General features: G+C 41.5%; 10 protein-coding genes across 10 annotated transcripts; 5 read left to right on the forward strand and 5 right to left on the reverse strand.

Moving 5' to 3' along the window:
* Nucleotides 1-219: 219 nt before the first annotated feature.
* On the forward strand, nt 220-1,783 carry SS1G_11466 (hypothetical protein; the record flags this gene model as incomplete). Its single annotated transcript, XM_001587424.1, has 3 exons — nt 220-1,197; nt 1,557-1,580; nt 1,631-1,783. The coding sequence occupies 3 exons, from the start codon at nt 220-222 to the stop codon at nt 1,781-1,783; spliced, it is 1,155 nt and encodes a 384-aa protein (XP_001587474.1).
* A 461-nt stretch (nt 1,784-2,244) lies between these two features.
* SS1G_11467 (predicted protein) lies at nt 2,245-2,421 on the reverse strand (the record flags this gene model as incomplete). The annotated part of the gene is made up of 1 exon (XM_001587425.1): nt 2,245-2,421. The coding sequence occupies one exon, from the start codon at nt 2,419-2,421 to the stop codon at nt 2,245-2,247; it is 177 nt and encodes a 58-aa protein (XP_001587475.1).
* Nucleotides 2,422-3,594: 1,173 nt separating this feature from the next.
* On the forward strand, nt 3,595-4,438 carry SS1G_11468 (hypothetical protein; the record flags this gene model as incomplete). The annotated part of the gene is made up of 2 exons (XM_001587426.1): nt 3,595-3,663; nt 3,761-4,438. 2 exons carry the CDS (start codon nt 3,595-3,597, stop codon nt 4,436-4,438), a joined length of 747 nt encoding a protein of 248 aa, XP_001587476.1.
* A 3,972-nt stretch (nt 4,439-8,410) lies between these two features.
* SS1G_11469 (hypothetical protein) lies at nt 8,411-9,235 on the forward strand (the record flags this gene model as incomplete). Its single annotated transcript, XM_001587427.1, has 2 exons — nt 8,411-8,726; nt 8,913-9,235. The coding sequence occupies 2 exons, from the start codon at nt 8,411-8,413 to the stop codon at nt 9,233-9,235; spliced, it is 639 nt and encodes a 212-aa protein (XP_001587477.1).
* Nucleotides 9,236-9,636: 401 nt separating this feature from the next.
* Nucleotides 9,637-9,726, reverse strand: SS1G_11470 (predicted protein; the record flags this gene model as incomplete). The annotated part of the gene is made up of 1 exon (XM_001587428.1): nt 9,637-9,726. The coding sequence occupies one exon, from the start codon at nt 9,724-9,726 to the stop codon at nt 9,637-9,639; it is 90 nt and encodes a 29-aa protein (XP_001587478.1).
* A 629-nt stretch (nt 9,727-10,355) lies between these two features.
* Nucleotides 10,356-12,796, reverse strand: SS1G_11471 (hypothetical protein; the record flags this gene model as incomplete). Its single annotated transcript, XM_001587429.1, has 4 exons — nt 10,356-10,845; nt 10,924-11,341; nt 11,387-12,116; nt 12,605-12,796. 4 exons carry the CDS (start codon nt 12,794-12,796, stop codon nt 10,356-10,358), a joined length of 1,830 nt encoding a protein of 609 aa, XP_001587479.1.
* A 1,083-nt stretch (nt 12,797-13,879) lies between these two features.
* On the forward strand, nt 13,880-15,903 carry SS1G_11472 (hypothetical protein; the record flags this gene model as incomplete). The annotated part of the gene is made up of 3 exons (XM_001587430.1): nt 13,880-14,119; nt 14,437-14,946; nt 15,001-15,903. 3 exons carry the CDS (start codon nt 13,880-13,882, stop codon nt 15,901-15,903), a joined length of 1,653 nt encoding a protein of 550 aa, XP_001587480.1.
* Nucleotides 15,904-17,164: 1,261 nt separating this feature from the next.
* Nucleotides 17,165-18,679, reverse strand: SS1G_11473 (hypothetical protein; the record flags this gene model as incomplete). Its single annotated transcript, XM_001587431.1, has 1 exon — nt 17,165-18,679. One exon carries the CDS (start codon nt 18,677-18,679, stop codon nt 17,165-17,167), a length of 1,515 nt encoding a protein of 504 aa, XP_001587481.1.
* A 627-nt stretch (nt 18,680-19,306) lies between these two features.
* SS1G_11474 (predicted protein) lies at nt 19,307-20,098 on the reverse strand (the record flags this gene model as incomplete). The annotated part of the gene is made up of 3 exons (XM_001587432.1): nt 19,307-19,432; nt 19,576-19,656; nt 20,048-20,098. The coding sequence occupies 3 exons, from the start codon at nt 20,096-20,098 to the stop codon at nt 19,307-19,309; spliced, it is 258 nt and encodes an 85-aa protein (XP_001587482.1).
* A 1,499-nt stretch (nt 20,099-21,597) lies between these two features.
* Nucleotides 21,598-24,832, forward strand: SS1G_11475 (hypothetical protein; the record flags this gene model as incomplete). Its single annotated transcript, XM_001587433.1, has 5 exons — nt 21,598-22,027; nt 22,077-22,226; nt 22,289-22,672; nt 22,727-23,164; nt 23,328-24,832. 5 exons carry the CDS (start codon nt 21,598-21,600, stop codon nt 24,830-24,832), a joined length of 2,907 nt encoding a protein of 968 aa, XP_001587483.1.
* Nucleotides 24,833-24,929: the final 97 nt, after the last annotated feature.

The raw sequence follows: 24,929 nt of genomic DNA on the forward strand, positions 1-24,929 counted from the left end.
CGTTCTTTTACGCCTTATCTTTTTTTCCAATAGGGTGACCTTATTAATTATTCTGATAAATTAATTATATGTAGATAATGAAAATACCGAGTACAGATTGAAAGATGCTTTAACTTCATGTTTGGTAATCTTGACTAAATCATAACCACCATTTACCAGTTTTATCATAATACCATAATATCGACATCTTCCTTCTACTCTCTATCCAAGCCTCTCAGCATGGCGTCTCCTTTTCCCCCCTCATCGTCTGCTCCAGGAGAGGGGCATTTGGTTGTTCAGTTACTACCTCATTCAATCTCCGCTTTGTCGAGAATAACTTTTCAGTACCCACTAAAATTGATATCTCCATCCCCTTCTGCTGCACAAAAAAGTGTTCTTGTCTTTCTCTTGACATATGGTGGAGGTCTTGTCGGTGGGGATCAAGTTCAACTTAAGATAGATGTCACTCGAAATGCAAAATTGAGTATCGTCACACAAGGTCATACCAAGATCTTCAAATCACCAACACGTGATGTAATCACACGTCAACACTTACAGGTCACTATTGAGGATGGTGCTTCAGCCTGTTTGTTACCCGATCCGGTTCAGCCTTTCGCTGAAAGTGTATATGAACAATCACAGACTTTCACTCTCAAGGAAGGCGGAACTCTTTGCGTATTAGATTGGGTCTCAGCGGGGAGAACTGCAAGAGGGGAGAACTGGGATCTAAGAGCGTGGAGCGGGCGTAACGAAATTTGGGCCATGGGAAAGGATATGAAGAGAAGACTTTTGCTGAGGGATAACGTCTTGCTGGAAGGAGACGAAGCAACAGCTCCAGAAAAACTACTACGCCACAAAATGCGCGGAAACGGCATATTTGGTACTTTGATCCTGAAAGGGCCGCTGGTCGAGAAGTTGTCTGCCTTCTTTTTATCAGAATTTGCTGCACTGCCTAGGATTGGTGCCAGAGATTTTCGATCTGATGATAGGAAAGAAAAAGACAACGAAATCATTCTATCGAGACAGGAATCCTGGAGACTTCGTCGACTGGGACAAGAAAAGGAGGAAGGAATTCTTTGGTCTGCTGCAAAAGTGAGAGGATGCACAGTGGTGAAGTTTGGGGCTCCAACAGTTGAGAGTGGTCGTGTATGGATTGGCGGCATGATTAAAGAAGAATGTAGTATATCTGAGATCTTTGGAGAAGATTCATTAATGTGTGTACGTGAATGAATACGAGGACTTGAACAGGATAAAGATTCAATTCATCCAGGAGTTCGGATGGATACATCACGGCCATACGTGTCGCAGACCTTGTACCAATGGAGACACGGGAAGTATACCACTGATGCATGCCAGAATGAGATGATGTGAGGAAGTTTTTGCCGCACAAATCTGACTACTGCCTCGATATGGCCACGTTCAGGCATTGGTGGATGAACAGCTTCTTGCTCGTGCGGGCTCCGAGACGTTTTGGAACTTGAGAGGATACATGGGAGGTTTGCATCAATGTGTTTGAAGGGAAGTTCGGTTCTGGCAACGATGGTGACCTGACCAGCAAAACCAAGGGGAAAGCACAGTACAACATCGGTAAGATGTTGGAGGTTATTAATGCACATGTATCTGGCCAGGTCACTTATGTTTCTCTTACCAGCCATTGGGTTTTTCTACGATCGTCCCGCATCAAGTTTGGAAGGCTGGAAATGAGCCAGAGAATCGAGGCGTCTTGGCACGATGCGGCCTCTCTCACCATCAGGGAAGGGACAAAGCGATAAAACACGATATGGTCACTGCACAAGCTGGATGATTTAGGGAAAGGCAATGCTATCCGAGCACAAATCTATACACCAATGAAATTGATGCTTATGTCATGAAACACGTCGTACATTTTAGACCAGCAAATACACCCAAAATGGCCATGGTTTTCCGACTAGGACATCCCGGCACGTGATTTCCTCTGTCAGGTTTTCTTTCCGTCGCTCTCGTTCCGAGTTGGCCACTTTTGACACATAATTTGACTTTGTTTCCAATCACACAACACAAAACACAAAACAATCACTGAACACAAAGAATGGATCGTAAAGGATGGATTTTTAGAGGTTATTAGAATCAAACAAGATGTTCTGATGCACCTCTACTTCGGCCCTTGATATGGATTTTAGCCACACCTTAACTTCTCTGAGCGTTTGCAACTCGATTAGATTCAAGTCTCAAAAAGCTTCGACCGATTGTGAATGTTGTGGTGTTGTTGTTGTTACTTACTCCGTATTATTGTTCGAATGACGAAAAGATCTGCAATATGCAAGTTGATTCCACTCGTATGATTGCCTCCAAGGGTCCAAGTATCAGATAATCGGTAAAGCATTGCTCCGACACAGAGTCATGGATTAATTCCATGTTTGTTTTCATGCTCCATTCAAGCTCCACACCGATTGCTTTGGCCATTGTTGATTGGTAATTTCTGCATTTTCATCAAGCTTAATTCGACTTCAACACTAATTCAGGTACGTTGGGAGCTACTGTACTGTACACTGAGTAAGAGCTACTCGGCCGTCTCCCATGCTCAGCGTCCTTCCAAAAGCGATTCTCCTGTGTCGGAAGTCATAGAGTTTATGCTAGAGGTCTTCCAAGAGACGCCAGTATTTTGAGTCCACAGAAGGTTATCAATGATACTGACAAGTATTGAGCATCGAGCATGAAAAATATCAAGAATGGGTATGAATCCAAATCTGGCAATTCTTTCTACAAATTGAGATTGGTCCAGTGACAAATTTCAAACAAGTAGAATGTTCTGAATGTCGCAAACATATCTGCCCTAGCCATATTGATTTCCATCTCTTTACTCAACTGTGGCTTCAGAAACGCGCACAGACAAGACCATTTGAAGAAACCTGATCTTGTTTGACTACACCTGCCAAGAGGTATCTGAATCCCGATGCGAATTGTCAAGATGAAAACATTTCCCGTTTCAATGATCCTCCATGGTGAATTCTTCAGCCAAAGCATTACCCGATAGCATCAGTAGACCAATTCGCCTGTATGTCACCGGTCAGGGGCTTCAATGTTACAATGCTAAAGAGTTATGGACATTTCATCTATGGTGGATTACCTATCATCCCGCCACATTCATTCACTCCACTGCTCGAGCACGTTGCCACTATGTTGATAAGATAGTTAGATTTTCGATTACTTGTATCCACAACACATCCACATACACATCGGATAAGCTCTGTGCTTCAGGAACAGAGGCTACGCACAGACTTCGCATGGCTTACCCATTGTCCCCCTTCTCTTCACACTGAGTCCCGTATGGAAGTTTGGACTTCTCTTGGCAGGTTTCTCATGGATACCACCTTCCGTATTATGGAAATTGGTCTGATCATATTACTCTAGAGTTGATTTGCGTATGATTGAGAAAGTATTAAAGGAACTCAATATCCCTCCGTTTACAATTCTCTCCTCAGCATCAACAGTTTTCCAGTTCTTTCAATCTTCCAATTATCTTTCTATTCTTCCAGCCGCATACTATTGACTAGTATCCCGCTTTATACAATCTTTATAAATCTTTAATTCTTCAATAAACTTTAAAAACCCAACCAACCAACCCCAACAGCAAATATGCGTTATACTATCGTCATCGCCGCTATCATCCCATTCGTTGCCGCCCATGGCAAGATCGCAGTCTTGGTTAGTAATCTATCTCATTCCTTCTCAATCTCGTCTCATCATTAATCCCATTCCTCATTCTCCACTTCCAATAATTCACACTAACTCATTACTTCAGTCTGGTGACATGGGTGGAAACACCACTGGTCTTGGTATCCAAGGTGCCGTCATCCCTGGTGCCGGAACCAACAAGCAAACTGAGGTCGACACCACTGTCTTCAACAGCAAGAATGCCGCTACTGATGGTCTCGGAAAGACCAAGGCTGGTCCCAACACCATGGCTAACATGAAGAGTGTCATGGCCATGTCTGGTGAAACTCTTCCTCAAGTTAGCAGCAATGGAGGTGAACTCAGCGGAACCATCCACATCGTCACCACTGACGGAGCTGGACCATACTCCGCCATCGTCGACCCAACTGCTACCGGTACATTCTCTCAAGGTACTGAAGCAAAGGTCACTACTCAAGTACCAGGCAGAAGGGGTAACATCGCCGCACCCAAGCAACGCTCCCTCATGATGAGATCCCTCGTCAACCTGGGTATCGTCAAGCGTGCCAAGAACGTCAACGAGGACTACCCCATCAAAGTCGCCATCCCAGCTGGTATGTCCTGCACCGGTACCGTCGGTGATCAAAAGAACGTCTGCTTGGTTAAGCTTGCCAACCCATCTGGCGCTGGACCATTCGGTGGTGTCGCAGCCTTCCAAATGGCCTCGGCTTCCAGCGATGCTGCTGCTGGTAATGGCACTACTGCTGCCACTACCAAGCGCACCATCGGTGCCAAGTTCCGTGCTTAATTTTTCAGAATTCAAGATTACGGCGCCTGTGGGTTCATCATACCAGGAGTTGGAGGATTCGGGATTCGGAGAAAGGGTCTTGAGTGGGGGATGAAAGCGGTAGACAATTTTTCATTTGTATGTTGGGGTCGACTTGGTTGTTGGAAAAAAAGAAAGAGATATACTACTCTTACAGTTTCATCTTGTATCTAGTATAGCCGCTCCTTTAGTAACTCCATGTTGATGCTCTTGCTGGTCAAAATACTCGGTCTTTTATGCTTTTGATTGTGAGGTTTATGTGATTGTGTGATGATTATCTTTCTTTGCTTTGGTAGGTAGTAGATACTGAGGGTGATTCTTTTCTGCTTGATTTTTCTATCTCATTTCCCTCCTTTTCCCCTCTCCATTGTCTCCATGATTAGGCATTAATACTTATTGGGTTTATTGAGACCAGAAAGAGCATCAGATTGAATTGATTGATTCTCTAGCTAAGCAGTTAAGCTGCGAGTATATATTCAAAAAATGAAGGAATAGGCTTAGGTATTCGGCCTTCGGAATTAAAGTGCTTTGAAATCAAAATATTGAAAGCAAACAAACAGTATACCAAAAAGGAAAGAATGAATTAAAAGTTGAGTTTTGTTTGCTCCTTGTATGCATCATGCAATATATATGCATATACTGCCAAGATCCCAGGAGGTCAACAATACTTAATTTGAAGTTATAACTTCCTTGCGCTTGCTTCACTCCTTATTCATTATTTATTATTCTCTATCAATCTTCATTACCGTTGATTTAAATATTCCTTTTTTTTACTCTCCAAGTTGATTATTTGTTGGTTCACTAAGTAGGTATTGATAGATAGATAGCTTTAAAAATCTCTACACCTCCACACTCTTCTAATATGAATCTAATGAACTTAACTCCAACTTCAAATCTTCAAAATTATAAGATTATCTGATTTTTTTTTAAATACCCTGGTTTTACAAATATATATAAATTGGATAATAAAATCCTTGCTCGCTTTTCCAATAGTAATTATTTTTCTTCTTCTTTTGTTTCTTCTTCTAGTAAAGATAAATAAAATAATATTCATAAATTTTTGAATTTCACTTTTATTTCTAATAATGTAATATTGGTGATATAATTTTTTTTATTTTAGATTAAATAATTAAAGTAGTATATCATTATTTATTTGAAGTAATATTTTTATTTTTCAGTTTATTGAAGTAAAGAGTTCAACTATATTAATATAATAATTATTATGTTAAAAGGAATGACCTCACACAGGGAATAGTGGGAAGCTGATAGGGCAGAACTGAGGTAATATTGGTCTAGTAGGTTAATCTCTCTTCTAAGTTCTACGGAAGTGCGAAGCTCTCTTACAGAGAGCTTCTCAATCTAGTCCTAATAGGACTAGTGCCCTGTGCACGTGCTACGCAGGAACCATTCACTTTAACATATTAGTATATAACTATATTTTCCAAATCACTTCTCAATAATCTGCTAATTAATGATTATAACAAGCTCCCTTAGAATTCAATTTGATATTACAATACGTAGGTTGTTAAAGATTAGATTTGTAAATATATATAATATAAACATAATTCGGATCAAATAGAAAAATAAATGCCCTCTTCAACTTCTAACTTGAAGTCGAAATCTGTTCAATGATTAATAAGTCTACTATACACGGATTTTGGAAAAATTTAAACCAATGCGTAGAATTCATGATTATGGGCTAGTCGAATATAATATTTATTACAAAGACATTGCTATAATTATACTCTATTTATATCACTATCATATACCAATTTGAAACGAATTATATATTTCTCAGTTACATCACCAGTGCATTTTTCAAATTCTAGAGAGATCTTTACTCCCATAAGCCCTCTCAGTAAAACAGTAGTTCAATCGTTAAATGATTTATTAAAGTGTTGACTGGCAGGTAATAAATAGACTTTTAGCTCTTCAGTATTAACCTTTCAAGACTAGTAACACTAGCTACGTATACAATATCTACTATTATTCATTCTTCATTCTTACAAGTTTTAATGTTTAGTATGAACTTTGTTTAGTGATATCGTATTTTACTATTTGTCTCTATCTTTTTGTGAGTAGTAGTAGTAGTCGTTAGTAACTTGACCAATCCACTGGTGTAGATGTTCTGAAAATTTATCATTGAGTGTGGAAACTGTAAGTTGCACTTCTGTATATTTTGGGCGGGGGAAGTTCGCAGACTTAGACGCTCTTAGTCGTCTTCTACTTTTTGAAAGTGGATATAAAGGGTCCGTAAGTGTCTTCTACAGTAATTATATTGCATTAGAATTCCCGTTGCATTTTGGCATTTAAGAATATTCAAAGGCTCTTGAGTGAAAGTGTTCGTGCATCATAAGTTTCAAACACTCGAAGCATAATTACCATAAATCGAAATGCACCCAAGCATAAGTTGAAAGGGATCTGCTGAAAATACTAGCAGTGTATTCTTCTTGGCCTATCGACACATCTGGATCCTGGGTCAGAAGCGAAAAACACATTTCCAGGCATTTACTTCGGAGAATCTTTTGAACTTTGATCATCCATACCATTAGTTTTAAGATAATTTGTGTGACAGGCGACAAACTCACACTCTGATTTACTCAGAAACAACTTTATTCCGACTGCCGAATACTGAACATTGCAGCATTACAAAACAGCAGCGGCTTCACTTGTGGGACGCCGAGTGAGATACTTGTTGTTGTAAGATCTGGATGCCCTCTTTATGCCCTACTCGAGGAGGACTTCAACCTTGATCTTGCGTCTATGCCCGTCCGGCTAGACGGTATCCGTCAAAATCTTTTCTCAAATGTTTCGGATCTTTCACAAGGACACTGAGGCTATAAAATCTTTGAATGGCCATAGTCCGTTGCAGATGACCGAGTTCCTCGCAAGTGAGCTGGTCAGTAATATTGTCTAATTCAGCGGAAACCATGTGGCACTAAAATCAGGTTGATACAGTTGACCCCTCATGCTATGACTTAAGAGACAATTCTTCTTGTATGGTTAGTGTTGTCTTTGAGAATACCAACAAGACAATGATCGTATCGATGAGCCTTTGAATATTCGCGGATGAAGCTTTCGGGAGCATGTTTTATCACCAAGAACGATGGTTTTCTATAAGAGTCAAGTGGGTTGAGATCTGCGGGGAATGTGTTTTGATACTTGTCAACTCGAATAGCATGTTGAATTCTCCACATTCCATCATAAAGATTCGTTAGTCAGTTTCCAGGTTGTCTCGCTAGCTACGAGATTATGAGGTCTCGCACTGCATCGGAGAACGAAGCGTGGATTGCGGAATGGGCTGAGTTATATTTTTGCCGAAATTTCACACATAATGGTGATGGATTAAATCAAAGACAGGTGACGATTATCTCGCAGGTATATATTAGTGTTCGACTTGGGAACGCAAATACTATGGTATAGTGAAGGTTCTTCTTGTTGTGTAAACTTCCACAGAGCACCATCTTGGCCTTGAATCCGGCCAATGGATGGATTAAATTCTGACATCTAGATCAAATTGAATATCTCGACCCCATCACTACAATGCTGGTAGGATGAGAGAAAGATCCCATCCGTAGCTTAAACAGTTTCTTGTTCTAATCAATGGCTACAAGGCCTCGAAGCTTATGAGACGGGGGACATTTTGGAATATCTCCAGCCATCTCACCTGGTCAGCGTTGCATTGTTAGACAAAACAGCATTCGTCGTCGTGGTGCGCGCTATACCGAATTAAGTTAGGTCCATTTGGAAACCCCGCGCGCGCTCACACCGCAACAAGACGCGATCCCACGCTCTACTCACCTCAATTCCTGTGAACTTCTTCTAATTTTGACGTGCCTCGTGAACCCTCAATTAAACTAAACATACTCTCAAGCATTTGCAATACAGTGCGTGTAACAAAGCTTTCTGCCAATCAACGATTGCATTGTCATATTTGAACCCGAAATTCATGTCATGGCAACAATTACACTACCTTACTTCGTGCCCTCAAACGAACTTCCACAACCACTTCCAAGCACCGAAGAAATCCACAATGCAAAGAAATATAATGAGGATGGAGCCCATACCCTTGTTCGAATTGGGCCTCATATGATCAAGTATGGTTCTAATGTCAATCTCATAGAAGGGGAGAATATGCTATTTGTCAATCGCGAAACAAAATCAACAGTACCAGTGCCTCGAGTATATGCCATTTACGCCACTCTCGGAAGATGTCGTCGAACGAATGTCGAAGTAGACACCAACTACATCACAATGGAATACATTGAAGGTAAAACTTTGAAAGAAGAATAGAGCTCCCTAAGTGTGCAACAAAAGGATAATTTATCCGCCCAATTTCGAGAATATATTAATCGCCTCCGCTCTCTTCCTTCCCCGGGTTATTATGGTAGTATCGGGAGACGTGGCATTCTCGATTGCATATTTTGGACGGGCGATAGTTCATGCGATCGTCTAGACGGTCCGTTCGATACGGAGGATGAGTTCAATGAAGCGATGCGCAGAAAAGCTATGTTTAATGGTTATATGGGAGAGAGGGTGGAGTTCTATCGACATGCATTTCCTGCTGTGTTCAAGGGCCATAAACCTGTTTTCACTCATGGCGATTTTCAACGGGAGAATATCATGGTCAAAAGAATACCTTCGCCGGCTTCGGCCGAAGTTCAAGATTCTAAGGCTAACGATGATACCTTTGAGGTGGTTATTATTGATTGGGAAAATTCGGGATGGTATCCAGAGTATTGGGAGTCGGCCTTAGCTTTGGTTTCATGTGGACCTTAGAACGATGATTAGCATTCCTGGTTGGCAAAGAGTGTGGACATATTCTACAATGAGCGCTCCTGAATTAGTACGCTCCGCGTTGAACTCTGGTCATAGAGGACTAATTTTATATCATAGATGTCCCGGCTGATTATCAGCGCGTAGTACAATTCATCCAAGCTCTTCCCTCGAGTGAGGTAAAAAGAAACTTTCCCCCCACAAAAGTCACCATACTTGTTACACAAGCGACTAGGACATCTATTCCACGCCGCAACTCATGTATCCATGAGAACCTGTCTTTTGCCTTTTAAATCCCTTCACGAATCACCTACATTTCCCTTAGATGGCCTCAATACCCGGCGCTCCGTGATTTTCATTCTAAACCCGCAGCTCAAATATTACGACGTGTAGGGGAGAGTCAATCAGTAACCTCTTATGTTTCCTAACGAAACGCCAACAATAGTCTTTTGGATAACAATCACGAGCACATTCCCTTCGATAGTATTATCCATGTTGAGTTAAGATATTCGTAGTAGATTATCATTTATATTAATTTCAGATATTCATTATAGATTATTATCTTTTCTATACCGAGTTGAAATATTCATAATAACCTATTATCTATATAGATTTAGAATACTCATAGTTTAAATTTACATTTATACTTTAGGTTCAATCAATATATAAATATATTGATAATTTATTATATATATCTAGCAAAATTATCCATATCCAGATTTTAATTTCATTAAAATCCAACTAAAACACAAAGCCCACTAGTTATACTTGTAAATATGTGTCTACACTAGTATTTGCATATCAAGAATATATCAAATACTCTTAGGTACAGACACCTACCTACCTACCTACCTACTGATCACGAGTATCCACAAGCCAACCCAACCCAATTCCCACTCATCAAAACGAAGCAGATCGATCTAGTGATCCCACCCTACCCCAGCATAAATTATCCATCTCACATAATTACTAGGTAATTGATCTTAACTTTTCCTAAGATTACAATAAACACAATCAAGATATCAAAATCCCAACTTCTAATCCATACAGCATACATCATATATACACACAACAAACATCCAATTCCATACCCCTCATACCCAGCCAGCCAGCCCGCACTAATCTATCTAATCGTAGTTCCCCACAGTCCGAACACTCTCTGCCATCTTTTTCCCTCGCCCGCATCAGCTTTCTCCGTATCTTCTTCATTTACTTTGATACCGTACTGCTTGATGCAGCATTCAAAGGGTTTATTCCTCGGTTTAATTTCTAGTTGTATTTCTACTTTTTTATTCTTCTCTTTTCTTTGTAGATTGAGGTCTATTTCCATAGAAGTTGTAGATTTCTTGGGGATTTTGTTTTGTTTTTGGTAGCTCAAGGTCTCTGTTTCCTCGTCGTCTGGTGGTAGACTACCGCTGGTTTGTTTGGAGACATCTTCTTCGTCATCGGATTCTGAATCTGCTGCTTTGGAAATCTCTGGCGGCGATTCTTCTTCTTGCGGTTTTTCTTGGACCTCTTTTGCATGCATGGCTATTTTTTGCTCTTCTAAATCGCCCCAGAGTGTGAAGAGTTTTTCTTTAACATTGTTCAGCATTTCTGGGTTTCTTCGTAGGCTTTAAAGTCTTGTTAGCTTTGCTTTCCTCGATGACATACAAGCACGATAATCTGGGGTTAAGGATGGGAAGTCATACTTGCAAGCATCATTCAGATCATTAAATAACAGCTGTGCATCTCTATTTCCCACAATAAGAGTAGCTCTGTCCTTAGAAGCATCTGGATTTGCGTCCTCAACCACAAGTGCAAATCTCCATTTCCACTTCTTTTCTGAAATTTCTCCATCGCGAAAACTCTGCATATTATTTTCAGGGCCGTCATCTTCATCACCGCTGTAATCAGATAATAAGTCATATTCGCTAGGTTTGCGGCCAACAGCAAAGTCGGCAATATTTTCAGGAAAATAATCTACCACTCGAACATTGGCCTTGTAATTTTTGTTCTCGAAGGGTACGTGAATTCCGGCATATTTGGGATCAGAGGAAAGGGGCGTGCGTTGGAGAATAGTTGATAGAGACACTATACCATCATAAGGCCGAGAAGGATGTAATACCACTATAGAATTATTAATGATGAACAACTCATCGCACGAAGACTTACCATTGTCATTCAAATCAAGATTTTTAGTAACCTTCGTCTCGATCACAGCAGTTTTGGCATCTGCTTTAGCTCGTAATTCCTTTCTTCGGGCCTTAGAATTCTTCCCGCCTGGTTGTCCATCAGCTTTGCGCTTGGTTCCCACCCTCGCGATTTCTTCTTGAAATCTCTCCATGTCCTTTTTGTGCTTTTTGTTCCAATCATGTTTTCGTTGAACACATTCTTTCCATCGGGGATCATTGCTCTGAGGATCTTCAGATTGTTTCATGATCTCGACTTGGACTTTACCCTCAAATGACCCTCGATCACCACGAAGCTTGCCCTCCAATAGACCCGCCTTGCCGACAACGAATTGAACGTTGGTTAAACGAAGCCACTGACCTTCCTTGACCTTTTCTTTAACGAAATCGGCATGCGAGTCGAATAATGTGAGCTGAATGGTCATTTTCCCGAATGGACCTTTCCATTCTTTCGCTTCATCCCTAGGCTTTGCTTTTATATAACCGTAATCATCACCATCGCGACCTTCCGTCGTGACATCAGATAACTCCGGTAGAATATAATTATAAAAGTTAGGGTGAGCTGTGTAGTCCGTAAGGTAAACAGTAACCATATCATAACTAGCTCCATAGATCTTTCTCACTTCACCGATGATATCGTGGAAGGAACCTTCCTTCACATCTTTGAGGAGACTATACTTGTCCCTGACATTCATAGCTTTGTCTGCTTTTTCCTGAAATTCTTGAGTGTTAGGGAGCTCGAGTTCATCGAGGTGTTGATTTGACCATATCACATACTTGGTCTCGATTGGTTCTGGACGTCGGCATCTAGCAGGCGGTGTCGAAATCCAAGGAGCTTTGGAAATGGGGAAAATAGCTTTAGGGATGTTCGCAGAACGGAGTATATGGTATTCAGTGGAAATGTGAGATAATAACTGTATTTCTCCCATGCGCATTTGAACCTATGATTTGTCAATCGACAAGCAGAACTCTAGGAAATGAGGCGGGGTGTACCTTTGCATTACGGATAAGCACCGCATCTTTGGGATTATAGATTCGTGGCATTCTATCCTCTGATGCAAAAACACTCATTCTTAAGCCTAGTCTCTCTGATCGTGAAGAATAATCTTTGATTTGAAAACTGCTTTTAAAATCTGAGCAAATACGTTAGTGTGTATTGCGCAGGCGAAGTGTATTTTGTGTTATGTATGGATTTACCCACCTGTCCCCCTAGTTTTATAGGGGGTTGATAATCCATTACGAATCCTATTACGTTGACAAATTGCTTTTTCACAGTTCCACCTGGTAGGATATCCAGATTCTTGATTTGCTCAACCGTATGAAACCCCGAGGGAATGGCCATTTCGGATTTAGGTATTGCTGCGACGCTGTCGTTTTCTTGTACATTCTCCATTTTGAAATACTTCGAAGAATACTTGGGAACCCTGCGCTACTATTTTACCTTTTTAAATGATACTCCTGGTAGCAGTGTTTGTTCACTTCAAAGGAAATCGAAAATAAAACTAGTTGGTCATAGATCTAGGAACACAAGCTTTTGGCGAACAATTTGTATGTTGAACGTTCTTTTGAGTGTATATGAAGTATGTTTCCCGTGATTGCCCCTTGCCTCTTCCTTATAAGTAGATACGTTGTAGTTGATCAAATGTCAAATGCTCTGTACGGTAGATGCGACAGAAGTAACTCTACCTGCCATAAAACTCGTGATGCACAGATTGTATAGTGAATATCCTTTGGAATCCGTGTGGAGTACGGTCTGTGCTGTGCCTGCTCCTCGCCTTTTCCTTATAAATAAATGCGTTGATGTTAATGAGGTTGATTGAATCTCAAAATGCTTTGATGGATGCGAGTGAAGCTGATAGCCTCATCACTCCTGACTCGTAAAGGTAAAGATTAAACACCAAAGACTCTGTTGTATCTAGATGGACATGTACGGTGAAGTAGATAAAGTAAAGGAAATGTATCTTTTCTATGATTTTTTGATCCTCCCTCTCGTCTTCTCACCTTGCTTGTAAATAAATAGACGCGTTAATTGAATCTCATGCAGATGCATCTATGGCGATGGTAGACGCGACGTAGTGCTTACCTAATAATATTCCCTGCATGGCACAAACTCACCAATCAACCACGGCCCAATCAAAAGCAACGAACCGCAGAGAACGCTTTCGACTTCTTCCCTAGTCAAATCTTTTCAACCTTTCATGTTTCGCTAAGGTCACGTTTCAAATTAGCTTTACCGCTTTCAGCTTGGAGGCGGATTGTTCCTCTTTCTATTCTTTTGGAGCCTTCTCAATCCATTGGAGCCAAAGAAACTTCTATAATTTTCCCTCCAATCTCTTTTCATTCACTACAACAAATACATCTAAAACTCAAATTTTATCTACACCACCTGTAAGGTTGTGTTCGATTTAAGTCTCTTAATCTCTTACTTCCTTTTACAAATCAACAAAAACATATCGATTTCAGTCATATCGCAGCCATGGCCGATCGTTATATCCCAGAGCATCGTCGAACTCAGTTCAAAGCAAAGAACACTTTCAAGCCTGATGAATTAAGACGTCGTCGCGAGGAACAACAAGTCGAGATCAGAAAAGTCAAGCGTGATGAGAATCTTGCAAAGAGAAGAGGTATTACAGCAGGAGAAGGATCTTCACGACCGGGAGCCTCTTTAGGTGCTGAGCCTGATAGTGATGATGATACCGCCCCTACAGAAAGTCAGGTAAGTTGTGATCGCGCATACTCATTTCTGTCTAACTGGCACTCGCACACATTATTTCCCACATTTGCTCTACACAGTCATACCAGTACTTCTTTTCAATATACCCCACCACCAGGAACTTTCAAAATAGCTTTCAACTATTTACTTACCTTGGTGGGGTAGCTGCTGTTTCCTAGTGATAATGTTTTTCGCTTCTGCGATTGACCCTCTCTCACAGCTTTATCGCGAACGTTAATGCTAGGTTTCACAACCTGAACAATACAATTGTTCCTTATCAAATACCCTGTCCATGGCTAATCAAGATTTCCTTTCAATAGTTGAACGATGACCTTCCTTTAATGGTACAAGGCGTATTTTCCGAACAAATCGATGCACAAATTCAAGCCACAACCAAATTCAGAAAGTTACTTTCAAAAGAAAGAAACCCTCCTATCGAAGAAGTTATTAAGACTGGTGTCGTTTCACGATTTGTTGAATTCCTCCGTTCCCCTCACACACTTGTACAATTCGAGGCAGCATGGGCTCTTACAAACATCGCATCTGGTTCTGCTCAACAAACACAAGTTGTTATTGAAGCTGGTGCCGTTCCAATTTTCGTTGAGTTGCTCGGAAGCCACGAGCCAGATGTTAGGGAACAAGCCGTTTGGGCTTTAGGAAACATTGCTGGTGATAGCCCATCATGCAGAGATTATGTTTTGGGATGTGGTGCCCTCAAGCCTCTCCTCGCTCTTTTGGGTGATAGCAGGAAGTTGAGCATGCTCCGTAATGCTACCTGGACTCTTAGCAACTTCTGTCGTGGGAAGACACCACAACCTGATTGGACTACCGTAAGGATTCCCACTCTGCTCCCTTTATTATGCTAAGACTTACAATTATAGCAGATCTTACCAGCTCTGCCAGTTTTGGCCAAGCTCGTTTACTCTTTGGATGATGAAGTTTTGATCGATGCTTGTTGGGCAATTTCATACCTTTCCGATGGTGCCAATGACAAGATACAAGCTGTCATCGAAGCCGGTATTCCTCGTCGTCTCGTGGAACTGTTGATGCACGCCTCCACCTCGGTTCAAACCCCCGCTCTTCGTTCCGTTGGAAACATCGTCACTGGTGATGACGTTCAAACTCAAGTTATCATTAACTGTGGTGCTCTCCCAGCTTTGTTGTCCCTTTTGAGTTCAGGAAAGGATGGTATTAGAAAGGAAGCTTGCTGGACCATCTCCAACGTTACTGCTGGTAACTCGACTCAAATTCAAGCAGTTATCGATGCCAACATCATTCCACCTCTAATTCACCTTTTGTCCAATGGTGACCTCAAGACCCGCAAGGAAGCTTGTTGGGCAATTTCCAATGCTACCTCCGGTGGTCTTCAAAAGCCAGAGCAAATTCGTTACTTGGTTAACCAAGGGTGCATCAAACCACTTTGCGATCTTTTGGCCTGCCCGGATAACAAGATCATTCAAGTTGCTCTTGATGGTCTTGAGAATATCTTGAAGGTTGGTGAGATGGATAAGGATGCTGCCGGAGAAGGAACTGAGAGCATTAACCGATATGCCTTGTTCATCGAGGAATGCCACGGCATGGAGAAGATTCACGATTGCCAAACCAACGCAAACGAAGAGATCTACATGAAGGCATACAACATGATTGAAAAATACTTCTCTGATGAGGAGGAAGGTGCTGATGATGGTCAACCACAAATCGCTGGTAATACTTTTGGTTTCGGTACCAATGGAGAACAGTCTGGTAACTTCAACTTCGCCAATGGTGGGGATACGATGGATATGTAAACATCTTTTATGAGTCAACAAATCCTCTAGCTTTTAGCTATACTTTCCGTTCCAAAAATCCTCTAATACGACTTCTAATAACAAATTGACATTGTCGTCACCAACAATAAATCGGGCCTAAAGTTTCGGCACCGGTAGTTCTCAATTTGCGAATGCGAAAAAAAAAAAACGCCAAATTTATCCACCCAAAGCACGTTTTTCCCCCGATGTGACCAACGATTAGCGAAAGATTCACCGTCATGTATTTTCCCTTTCTTAACGTTTTTACAACCAACAACCCCGGCACATCAAAGGCGTTTTTTGATCAGTTTTTTTCCCCCGAGGTTCATTCTACCTCTTCTGTTGATTTATTTTCCAAATTCAAAGTTTTTGTGACATTGAGACATGGTAGCTTGAAAGCGACATGATTCTCCCAACGGAGTTCAATGAATATTTTTACGCAATGACACATTAGTGTGATATGATGTGTGATGAGTATGGTAGCTTGAAAGCTCCTACTCAAATGAGGTGCTACGAGATGCGGATTTGGATGATGAAACATTCCGGAGAGAGCATACTATGATGCGATGGTTGGTGGCAGACAGTGGTGGATGAATTGAGTGGGAAAGGTGGATGAATGCATGAAGGAAAGCAAGAGAGGAGTGGGAGGGATGAGATAGCACCACAAAGAAGATATCATGAATGAACGAATGATTGATTGACTATATTTGGTTGATTCTGTGCACGTGTTACGGAGTATGTCGTAATTTTATTTCACGCCTAGGTTTTAACTCTACCAGGAATATAAAGGAGGGAGGGAAGAAAGTACTTCATATCATCATCATAGACATTCATCCATTGTCTTCTCTCTTCCCCTCTCTATATCTCTCTCTCATTTGCCCTCCCACTTTGTCCTCTAGCTTACTTTCTCTTACTCCCCACACCGTCGTTACAAACAGGCATATTAAATAACATATAAATAGCCAGCCAGCCATACGATACAGTACACGAATGTAAATCAGTACCTAAACCTAATTTTATAGAAATCTCTTCTTTCTTCTTTACTCTTCCTCTACTCTTTCCTCTTTTCCTCTTTCCCTTTCTCTTCCTCTACTCTACTTTACTATCCTCTACCGTTCTCCAAATGTAAATGTAAATGTAAATGTAAATGTAAAAAATGTAAATCGTAACAATGTCAAAAGATGAAAAGGGTAAATAAATGTAAATGTAAAAGGTTCGTCCCTTGTTCCCCTAATCCCCAAAAACCCCAAAAACCCAGAAACTAAACAACAGCTTCCTCATCAATTCCCCCATTCATCTTAATAACCCTGTCAGCTTCCTTTTCAAAATTCTTCAGGATCTCTCTTTCTTTCTGGCCCTCTCCATTCATATTCATATTCATACTCCCCGTCCCCTCTACCCCACCATGATTATCCGCCATTCCACTCTCCCTTCTTCCTTCCGCTAAACTCGTATTATCGATGAGATCTCTCGCGCGATCTGAAACTCCTGCAATTTTATCCTGTTCCTCGAAGCGATCTACGACTTTACTTTTACCGAGTTGTCTCCGATCTTCCTCGCTTGTTTTGCCGCTCCCGAAGACGCGGGCTAGTTCCGCGCAGGCTTCTTCGTAGCAGCGATCGGCGGCTTTGGGGAAGGAGATGGGGTTGGGTTTTTTGTCAAAGGCGTGCGGGACGCAGTTGATGAGGCCGCCTTTGACGGATTTGCCAATCGCGGGTGAGGAGAGTCGTTCGCCGAAGGCGATGCCTTCTACGTTTAACATGTCGTATTCACAGGTGTATAGCACGATGTCTTGTGGGTAGGCATCTCGGAGGAATTTGTCAGTGGCGGCTGCGGGAGAGAGGTAGGGATCGCGAAGATCGATCGAATCGATGGGGTGCATGTAGGATTCGTCGAAGAGGCGGGTGAGCATTGGGGGGAGATTTTTCTGAGGAGCGGGATTCGTGGCCCGTTTTTCATCGCGGGTTTGTCGGAAATCGGTGGGTGGGTAGAAGGATACTATGGCGCGGATGGTGAGGTCTGGAACTTCCTGAGCAATTTCTAGTGCGGTGGGTTCGAGAGAGGGGATTTTGGCTATTGATGTCGTGGATTGATTTCTACTTTGAGGTTCTCCTTGATAGGGATTGGGTCGGAGGTGTGAAGTAAGTGTGCTAGATGATGCGGCCGAGGTAGATGATTCGTATTTTGTTTTATCGAGGTCCTGTCGACTAGCATTTGTAGAAGGACTTCCATCTGCATTTGTAGTCGCACTTGTGAGATCTGCCAGCGTGCGTTTTCCGGCATCGTTTTGTAGATCGTGAAGCATGAGAGGGACTGTAAATGCGAAATTTCCTCCAGCACTGAATCCCGATAATGCCATTCGATGAGGATCTAATCGTAATTCTTCTGCATGCGCGGCCAAATATATCACAGCATCGGTGCCATCTTCAACTCCTACACTAAAAGGATATTCAGGCGCAAGACGATATTCCACACTGACAAATACAGCATCCACGGTATGAATAACGGCAGAAGCCCATCTCGCATCATCAGTTCCGGTTCCCAATGTAAAACCTCCTCCATGATAATTTACTACGACGGGAAATCGATATCGATCTTCATCTGACCCTTCCACATATGATTGCGGGACATAAAAGATAAGATTAAAATATCCCCCGCGGGGACATAATCGAGAGGGTATTCGAATTTTGAAATTAGGTGCTGGTGGTTTAGGATCTGCAAAATGATGGAATTTCATGCCAATGGCCATCAGACCTCGCCATATTGTAGCTTTCATTTTTAAAAGTAAATTTGATTCTGAGCTGGTATCGTAATATTCGTTTGTCATTGAACAGTCCTTTTGAGGACGAGTAAGGATTTGAATCTGAAGAAGTAAAATTCGAATTCGAATTCAAATTTAAATTGAGAAATGGGAATTAATTAATGTAAATACTGTAATAAGAGCTGGAAAAGTAGACTTGGAGTATGCGGCTTGAGTTGTGAGAAGTGCGTAGGGCTTGGAAAGAGGATATTTGTGGGTAAGATCAGGGATTTATGATGTTGAGTATATAAAGGATTCCGAGTACTAGGTAAGGTAGGTAAATGTAAATAATAAATAATAAATAAATGATGAGCCGTGAGGGTAAATTATTATGAGGGAATGTTGCCGTTTTGTCGCGCCAGGTGTGAGGTAGGTGATATCTACCCAGTAGGTATTATCTGTCACTTGAATCTGTCACCCGGATATCTGTCTGTACATGACCTTTTATTATCTTACCCCTAAGAGAAGATGTGATTTGAATTGAATTGATTGATTTGAGTTTGAATTAATTCAAATGATTTGAAATTGTAAATTCATTTCTCTTTTTCTTCCCTTTCGAGTTCTAGAGGATGTTACCATTTATTGCATGGTATCCTTCGGCCGTCAAACATAAAACCAGGGTCCAATTCGTGGGAAATCCATGAAAATGAAGTGCTCGGCCTGTAAAAGACTAAAAGTTATTCTTGGAGGGGAGTCGAGGACGTCATTTGTGCCAACCTGCCGCAGGGGCTGTGCCAGGTGGTAAAGTAATCAATGAGCCAGTCTAATGTATGGCTGTCTGGATATTGTGGCATGATTTTTCACACTTTCGCGTGTTTGGACGCGCGGCTGCTCATGTGATATAAGTCACGTGATGTTAATATCTGACATACCGAAATGAACTTGAATGCCGCTCCGCTAGCCCTCTGGGAGCCACTGCCGTGGAGGCCGTACTCGCCATGCTCGAGAATTAGCTTTTAAAGTGAGTTTTGATGTCCATGACTCGCAGACACGTGAATGACTCGACTCCTCGAATTGGTAGCACCAAAATAACCAGTTTGATAGACCTACAAATCTTGGCAGGTACGGACCGTGATGAGTTATCTTACGCCAAGGTTATTTTTTCAGCATCTTTCATATCTGAGTTGTTTTCGTGAATAGCTTGAGGCGAGAAAGAAGACCGGAGATGAATGTCCGTTAATCTTCTTGCTTGTGGCTGAACACATGTGGCAGTGATCGGAAGCAGCAAAACAGCTGAAAATAGAAGGTGTGAGAAATACAGGGTACTTTCAATGACTCCAGGATGATGGAATGAAATCTGATAGGTAGAAAGATAAATGGCTTTTCCCCAATTCAGTATCTTACCAACAGGAGTCGAGTACAGCCGTGTTCAGTCGAGTACAGTGTAGAAATCATGGTGAATCTGGGAACCGCATCATTTACTTAATACAGGAATCTCATCAAATTCTCATCAAATGCGGTAAGACATGCATCGTTCTCTTAAATTCCACCCGATATTGACTTATCCAAGGCCCGTAATTCCCATCATCTATTTTGAACGATGTCGCGGGTAACCTTCGATGTTGATAACTACCTAGTATTAACTTGGTAAATAACCATTTAAACATCAAATAAACAAGGATAATTCCAAGTATGTACATGTACTTGATACCGGCATTTATTTAACCCACATCTCTTCGCCGTTGCATTGTGAGTACGAGCCATATAAAGGTCTTGGCGTTTGTTTGTTGATCCATTTGATTTATTTGTCTCTTATCCTGTTGTGATGGATCATGGAAATCTTTTTCTTTCGCAGGTGGATTGGATTAAGATATGGATCTATCTATTATCTGTGTTTTGAGCTGTGACACTCCCACAGACATCATAAAGTGAGTGATGAACTCTGACATCATCGCATAAGTATTCTGTAGTATAATTCAGTCACTCAGAATAGCCAGTTGTTGATCAATGCATAGGTACCTACCTACTACAACCGAGAGGAAAATGTATCGGGATCTTTTTCATTTAATCGGAAATTCCATACTTCCATGAATTGTTGGTAAAAGAAAGAAAGGCTTGAATCCAGGAGGGATTCTTCGAGTACCTAGTTCGAAATAGGTATCATCAAATCTAATCAGTGCCCAGGTGTTAGCAGTAGTAAATTATTCATCATAAGCTTTCGCGCCTTGCATGCCTAGAACTTATCCGATGCTTGGATTTTTGTAACGCCCCCAGTCCCCTCCAAGTTTTCAGCTTTTTTCCCTTACCGGGTCATCAAATATAATAAGTACAGTACGGGAGTAGCTTTCTTTTATTATCTCTCTTTTACACAGAATCTCTCGCACTCACTTCCTCTCCCTCTCACTCTAACTCTCTACCAGACCACTGGTACTTGAGATTAATAACAAGGACAGACTTAATCTTCAATTCTCTTCTTACTTGCTTCTCATCTCTTCCTTTTATAAAACCAACATAATCATTCCTCTTCCTATCTCCCCCGCATACCAACCTCTTATATTTCCTTTCATCGATACACCAATCACCAATCAACAATCAAGAAGAATCAGCAGGAATTATCTTCAAATCGACTGACTTAAGGTTGAGTCAACGATCAAAAAAGAACTCCGCACTTCCCGGATGTTCCGTAGACCAACAAATTCGAATAAATAGCTTGATCGTCAGTTTTTGAGTCGGCAACACAACTCATCCCAAAGTTCCAGCATTGTTTGAATAAATCCTCTCAGAAACAATCCGTGGGATTCATCATCTTATTGCAGTGGGATCATATCTTACTCGCGACCAAACTAAAGAAACTATCATACCTACATAATTTTTCGGCATCTTCTTAGAAGATACCTGGATTGTTCCCGAAATTTCATTCGAGCTCAAGATAGAGACAACATATATTTGACATCATGTCTGCCTTAAAGAAACGCCTCAGTAAATTGATACCAGATCGCATTGGCAAACCCAACAGCAACAATTCGAGCAGTGAAAACGTGCCATCCGTACCAAGCAAAGAAGAAGGGATTGATGGCTCTTCTGCATCCAATGGAGCTACACCATCTTCTCCTCGAAATCATGGAGCTCAAACTCCCGAGCGATCAAATTCCCGACGAGTTAGTCGAGAGATAATTGAACAAAACAGGGCTAGAAAAAGTATGGATAAGGAGCGCTCAAAGGCGGAGAACAAGAAGAGGCAATCTTTGGCAAGAATAGAGGATGAAAAGTTCTTGAAAGAAGGGCCCGAGGCTCTCACACAGCTCTATCGGCCATACAGTATGATACAAAGTAAACATTGGAGGCATGAGGAGAGAGCTTTGTTCAAGGATATCAATTGGGCTGGTAAGTTGATCTTCCTTCATTTTAGTACCATCTGCTAATACTATGATAGAAATGGATGGTCAAATCATTAACTTCAGAGCTCGAATGCATACCCTCCGTAGAATGTCTGCCAAATTGGTATTCATCGTTTTCCGTCAACAAACTGTCACAATTCAAGGAGTTTTACAGAGCTTCAAACCGGGGGAAGAACATGGTGGTGGTGAGTCTTCATTTTTGCAGCGGTGCCACGGGGAACATATCTAACAAGCTTTATTTCCACAGAACATGGTACAATTTCCGAACAGATGGTCCGAACAGTTGAACATTACCCCGCCGAAACAATTGTCGTTGCCCATGCCAAAATTCGAAAATCCCTTCAAACTGTTAAGAATGCCACAGTTCATGATTATGAATTACAGGTTTACGAAATCCATAGAGTGGTTCCATTGACCGAAAATGTACCATTCACAGTATACGATGCGGAAAATATCAACAGAGAAAAGGAAATTGACATGGACGATGATTCTGGAGATGATTCAATTCCTGCAAGTCAGCCAATGTCACCAACTTCAACAGATACGCCTAGGGGTCCTCCTTCTCGTGCGTCTACTGATCTTGCACGTCATGCTTTTGCAAAATTGGATGACAAGAATCTTGAGAGCAGAAGTAAGTCTTTCGTGGAATGGATAGATGTATGATCTGTAACTAACGCCAAAATAGCTTCCATGGATACCGCTCATCACCAAAAACGATCCTTACCACAAAGAGTGAGGTTGAACAACAGAATTATCGATTTACGAACAACTCCAGCACAAGCAATTTTCCGTATCCAATCCGGAATTTGCAACCTTTTCCGATCATATCTTGATACACAAGGCTTCATAGAAATTCATACACCAAAATTACAAGGAGGTGCTACTGAATCTGGTGCAACAGTTTTTGAGCTCAATTATTTTGGAAGATCCGCTTTCTTGGCCCAATCACCGCAGTTGGCTAAACAAATGTGTATAGCAGCTGATTTCGAAAGAGTTTACGAAATTGGTGCAGTTTTCCGTGCAGAAGATAGTAACACACCTCGTCATTTGACTGAATATACTGGATTGGATCTTGAGATGGCTTTGGAAGAGCATTATCATGAAGCTTTGACTCTCATTGATGGTATGTTCAAGAACCTTTGGAAAGGAATTTACGACCGATACCAAAAAGAAATCGATCTCATTGATCAATTTTATCCACACACCAAGGTTGAATGGTTAGACGAAACCCCCAAGAATTCCATTTTCTACCGGTGTTAAGATGCTAGTTGATTCTGGTTGGGTAGAAGAAGATGGAAGTGTGCCATCTGAGACCGAGGATCTTTCCACTAGAGCTGAAATTCGCTTGGGTGCGTTGGTTAAGGAAAAGTATCACACTGATTATTATATCCTCGACAAATTCCCTGCTTCTGTTCGACCATTCTACACCATGCCCGATCCAGATGATGATCGATTCACAAATTCCTTCGATATCTTTATGCGTGGTCAAGAAATCTTGACTGGTGGTCAACGTATTCATGATGCTGAATTTTTGGAAAAGCGCATGAAACAAAAGGGTGTCAAACCAGAAAGTATGCCCGAATATCTTGAAGGTTTCAGATGGGGAGCACCACCTCATGCAGGGTGTGGTATTGGTCTTGAACGTCTCACATACCTTTTCCTCAGTCTCGGCAATATTCGTCTTGCATCTCTATTTCCAAGAGATCCTAAGTCTCTTCCAGCCATACCTCCTACTCTCGCTCTTCGTCATGAAGATGCGTCAACGCTCAATCCAGTTTGGGAGAAGGATGGAGTGGAATTCAGTCCTGAATTACTACCACCTTTGGAGAAATTGATTGCCAATTATGGTGATGCAGCCAATACCTCTTGGTTAGACAAACGTTATCACGTATGGAGACACACAACTACTGGTGCAGCTCAAGGTTATGTTATTCATAACTCATATGCCATTATTGTTGGAGAGCCTCTTTGTGACAAATCTCAAACACCGTCTATTGTCTCGGCCTTCCTCAACTACTTGAATACTGAACACAAGAATCTCAAGCCAATTTGGATGATTGTCGGTCCTCGTACCGAAGAATATCTTGGTGAAAAATTTGGATGGCGTACTTTATCTCCTACAGCCGAAGAACGTGCTGATCCTAGAAATAATCCTGCAGCTAGGGATAATGATCTGGCACGTAAAGTTCGACATGCTGAAAAGGAGGGTATAAAACTTCAAACCCTTCCATTCAATGAACCAGTTCCAGATGATTTCAAAGAAAAGGTCAACGCACGAGTTGCAGATTGGCAAAAGAATCGAAAGGGTACTCAAGTTCATCTTACAGAAATTAGACCTTGGGTTGATGAAGCTCATCGTAAATACTTTTACGCTCAAGGTCCAGATGGAACAATTCATGCCATTAATGTTCTTCATCAACTCAGTCCTGAAAATGGATACCAAGTAAAATTCTCGCTCGAGTTTCCAAACGCTCCATCCGGTACAGTGGAATCTCTTCTACTTTATTCGATGAAACAATTGAGTGCAGCAGAGCCAGATGTTAAACGTATCACTTTTGGTACGGGTGCTCAACCACACATTGAAGGTGGAAGAAACTTGGGTAAACATAGGATTAAGGCGTTGAAGAAGGCCTATGAAACGATTGTTAAACAAGCAAGATTATTGGGGAAGAGTGAGTTTAGAGAAAAGATGGGAGCATGGAATGATGCAGTTTATGTAGCATATCCTAAGGGTGGTTTGGGTGCTGGTGGTATTAGAGCTTTGATGGGTTTCCTTGAGGAAGATGGTTAGATTTTTCGTTAGAGGATGATTGATGAAGGGTTTTATGGTGTGAGGGATGAAAAAGATAGTAATTTGATGAGCCGGGTTGAAGAGTGAGTTGGGAGAG

Source organism: Sclerotinia sclerotiorum, genomic scaffold (assembly GCF_000146945.2).
Source record: "Sclerotinia sclerotiorum 1980 UF-70 scaffold_18 genomic scaffold, whole genome shotgun sequence".
NCBI classification, from domain to species: Eukaryota; Fungi; Ascomycota; class Leotiomycetes; order Helotiales; family Sclerotiniaceae; genus Sclerotinia; species Sclerotinia sclerotiorum.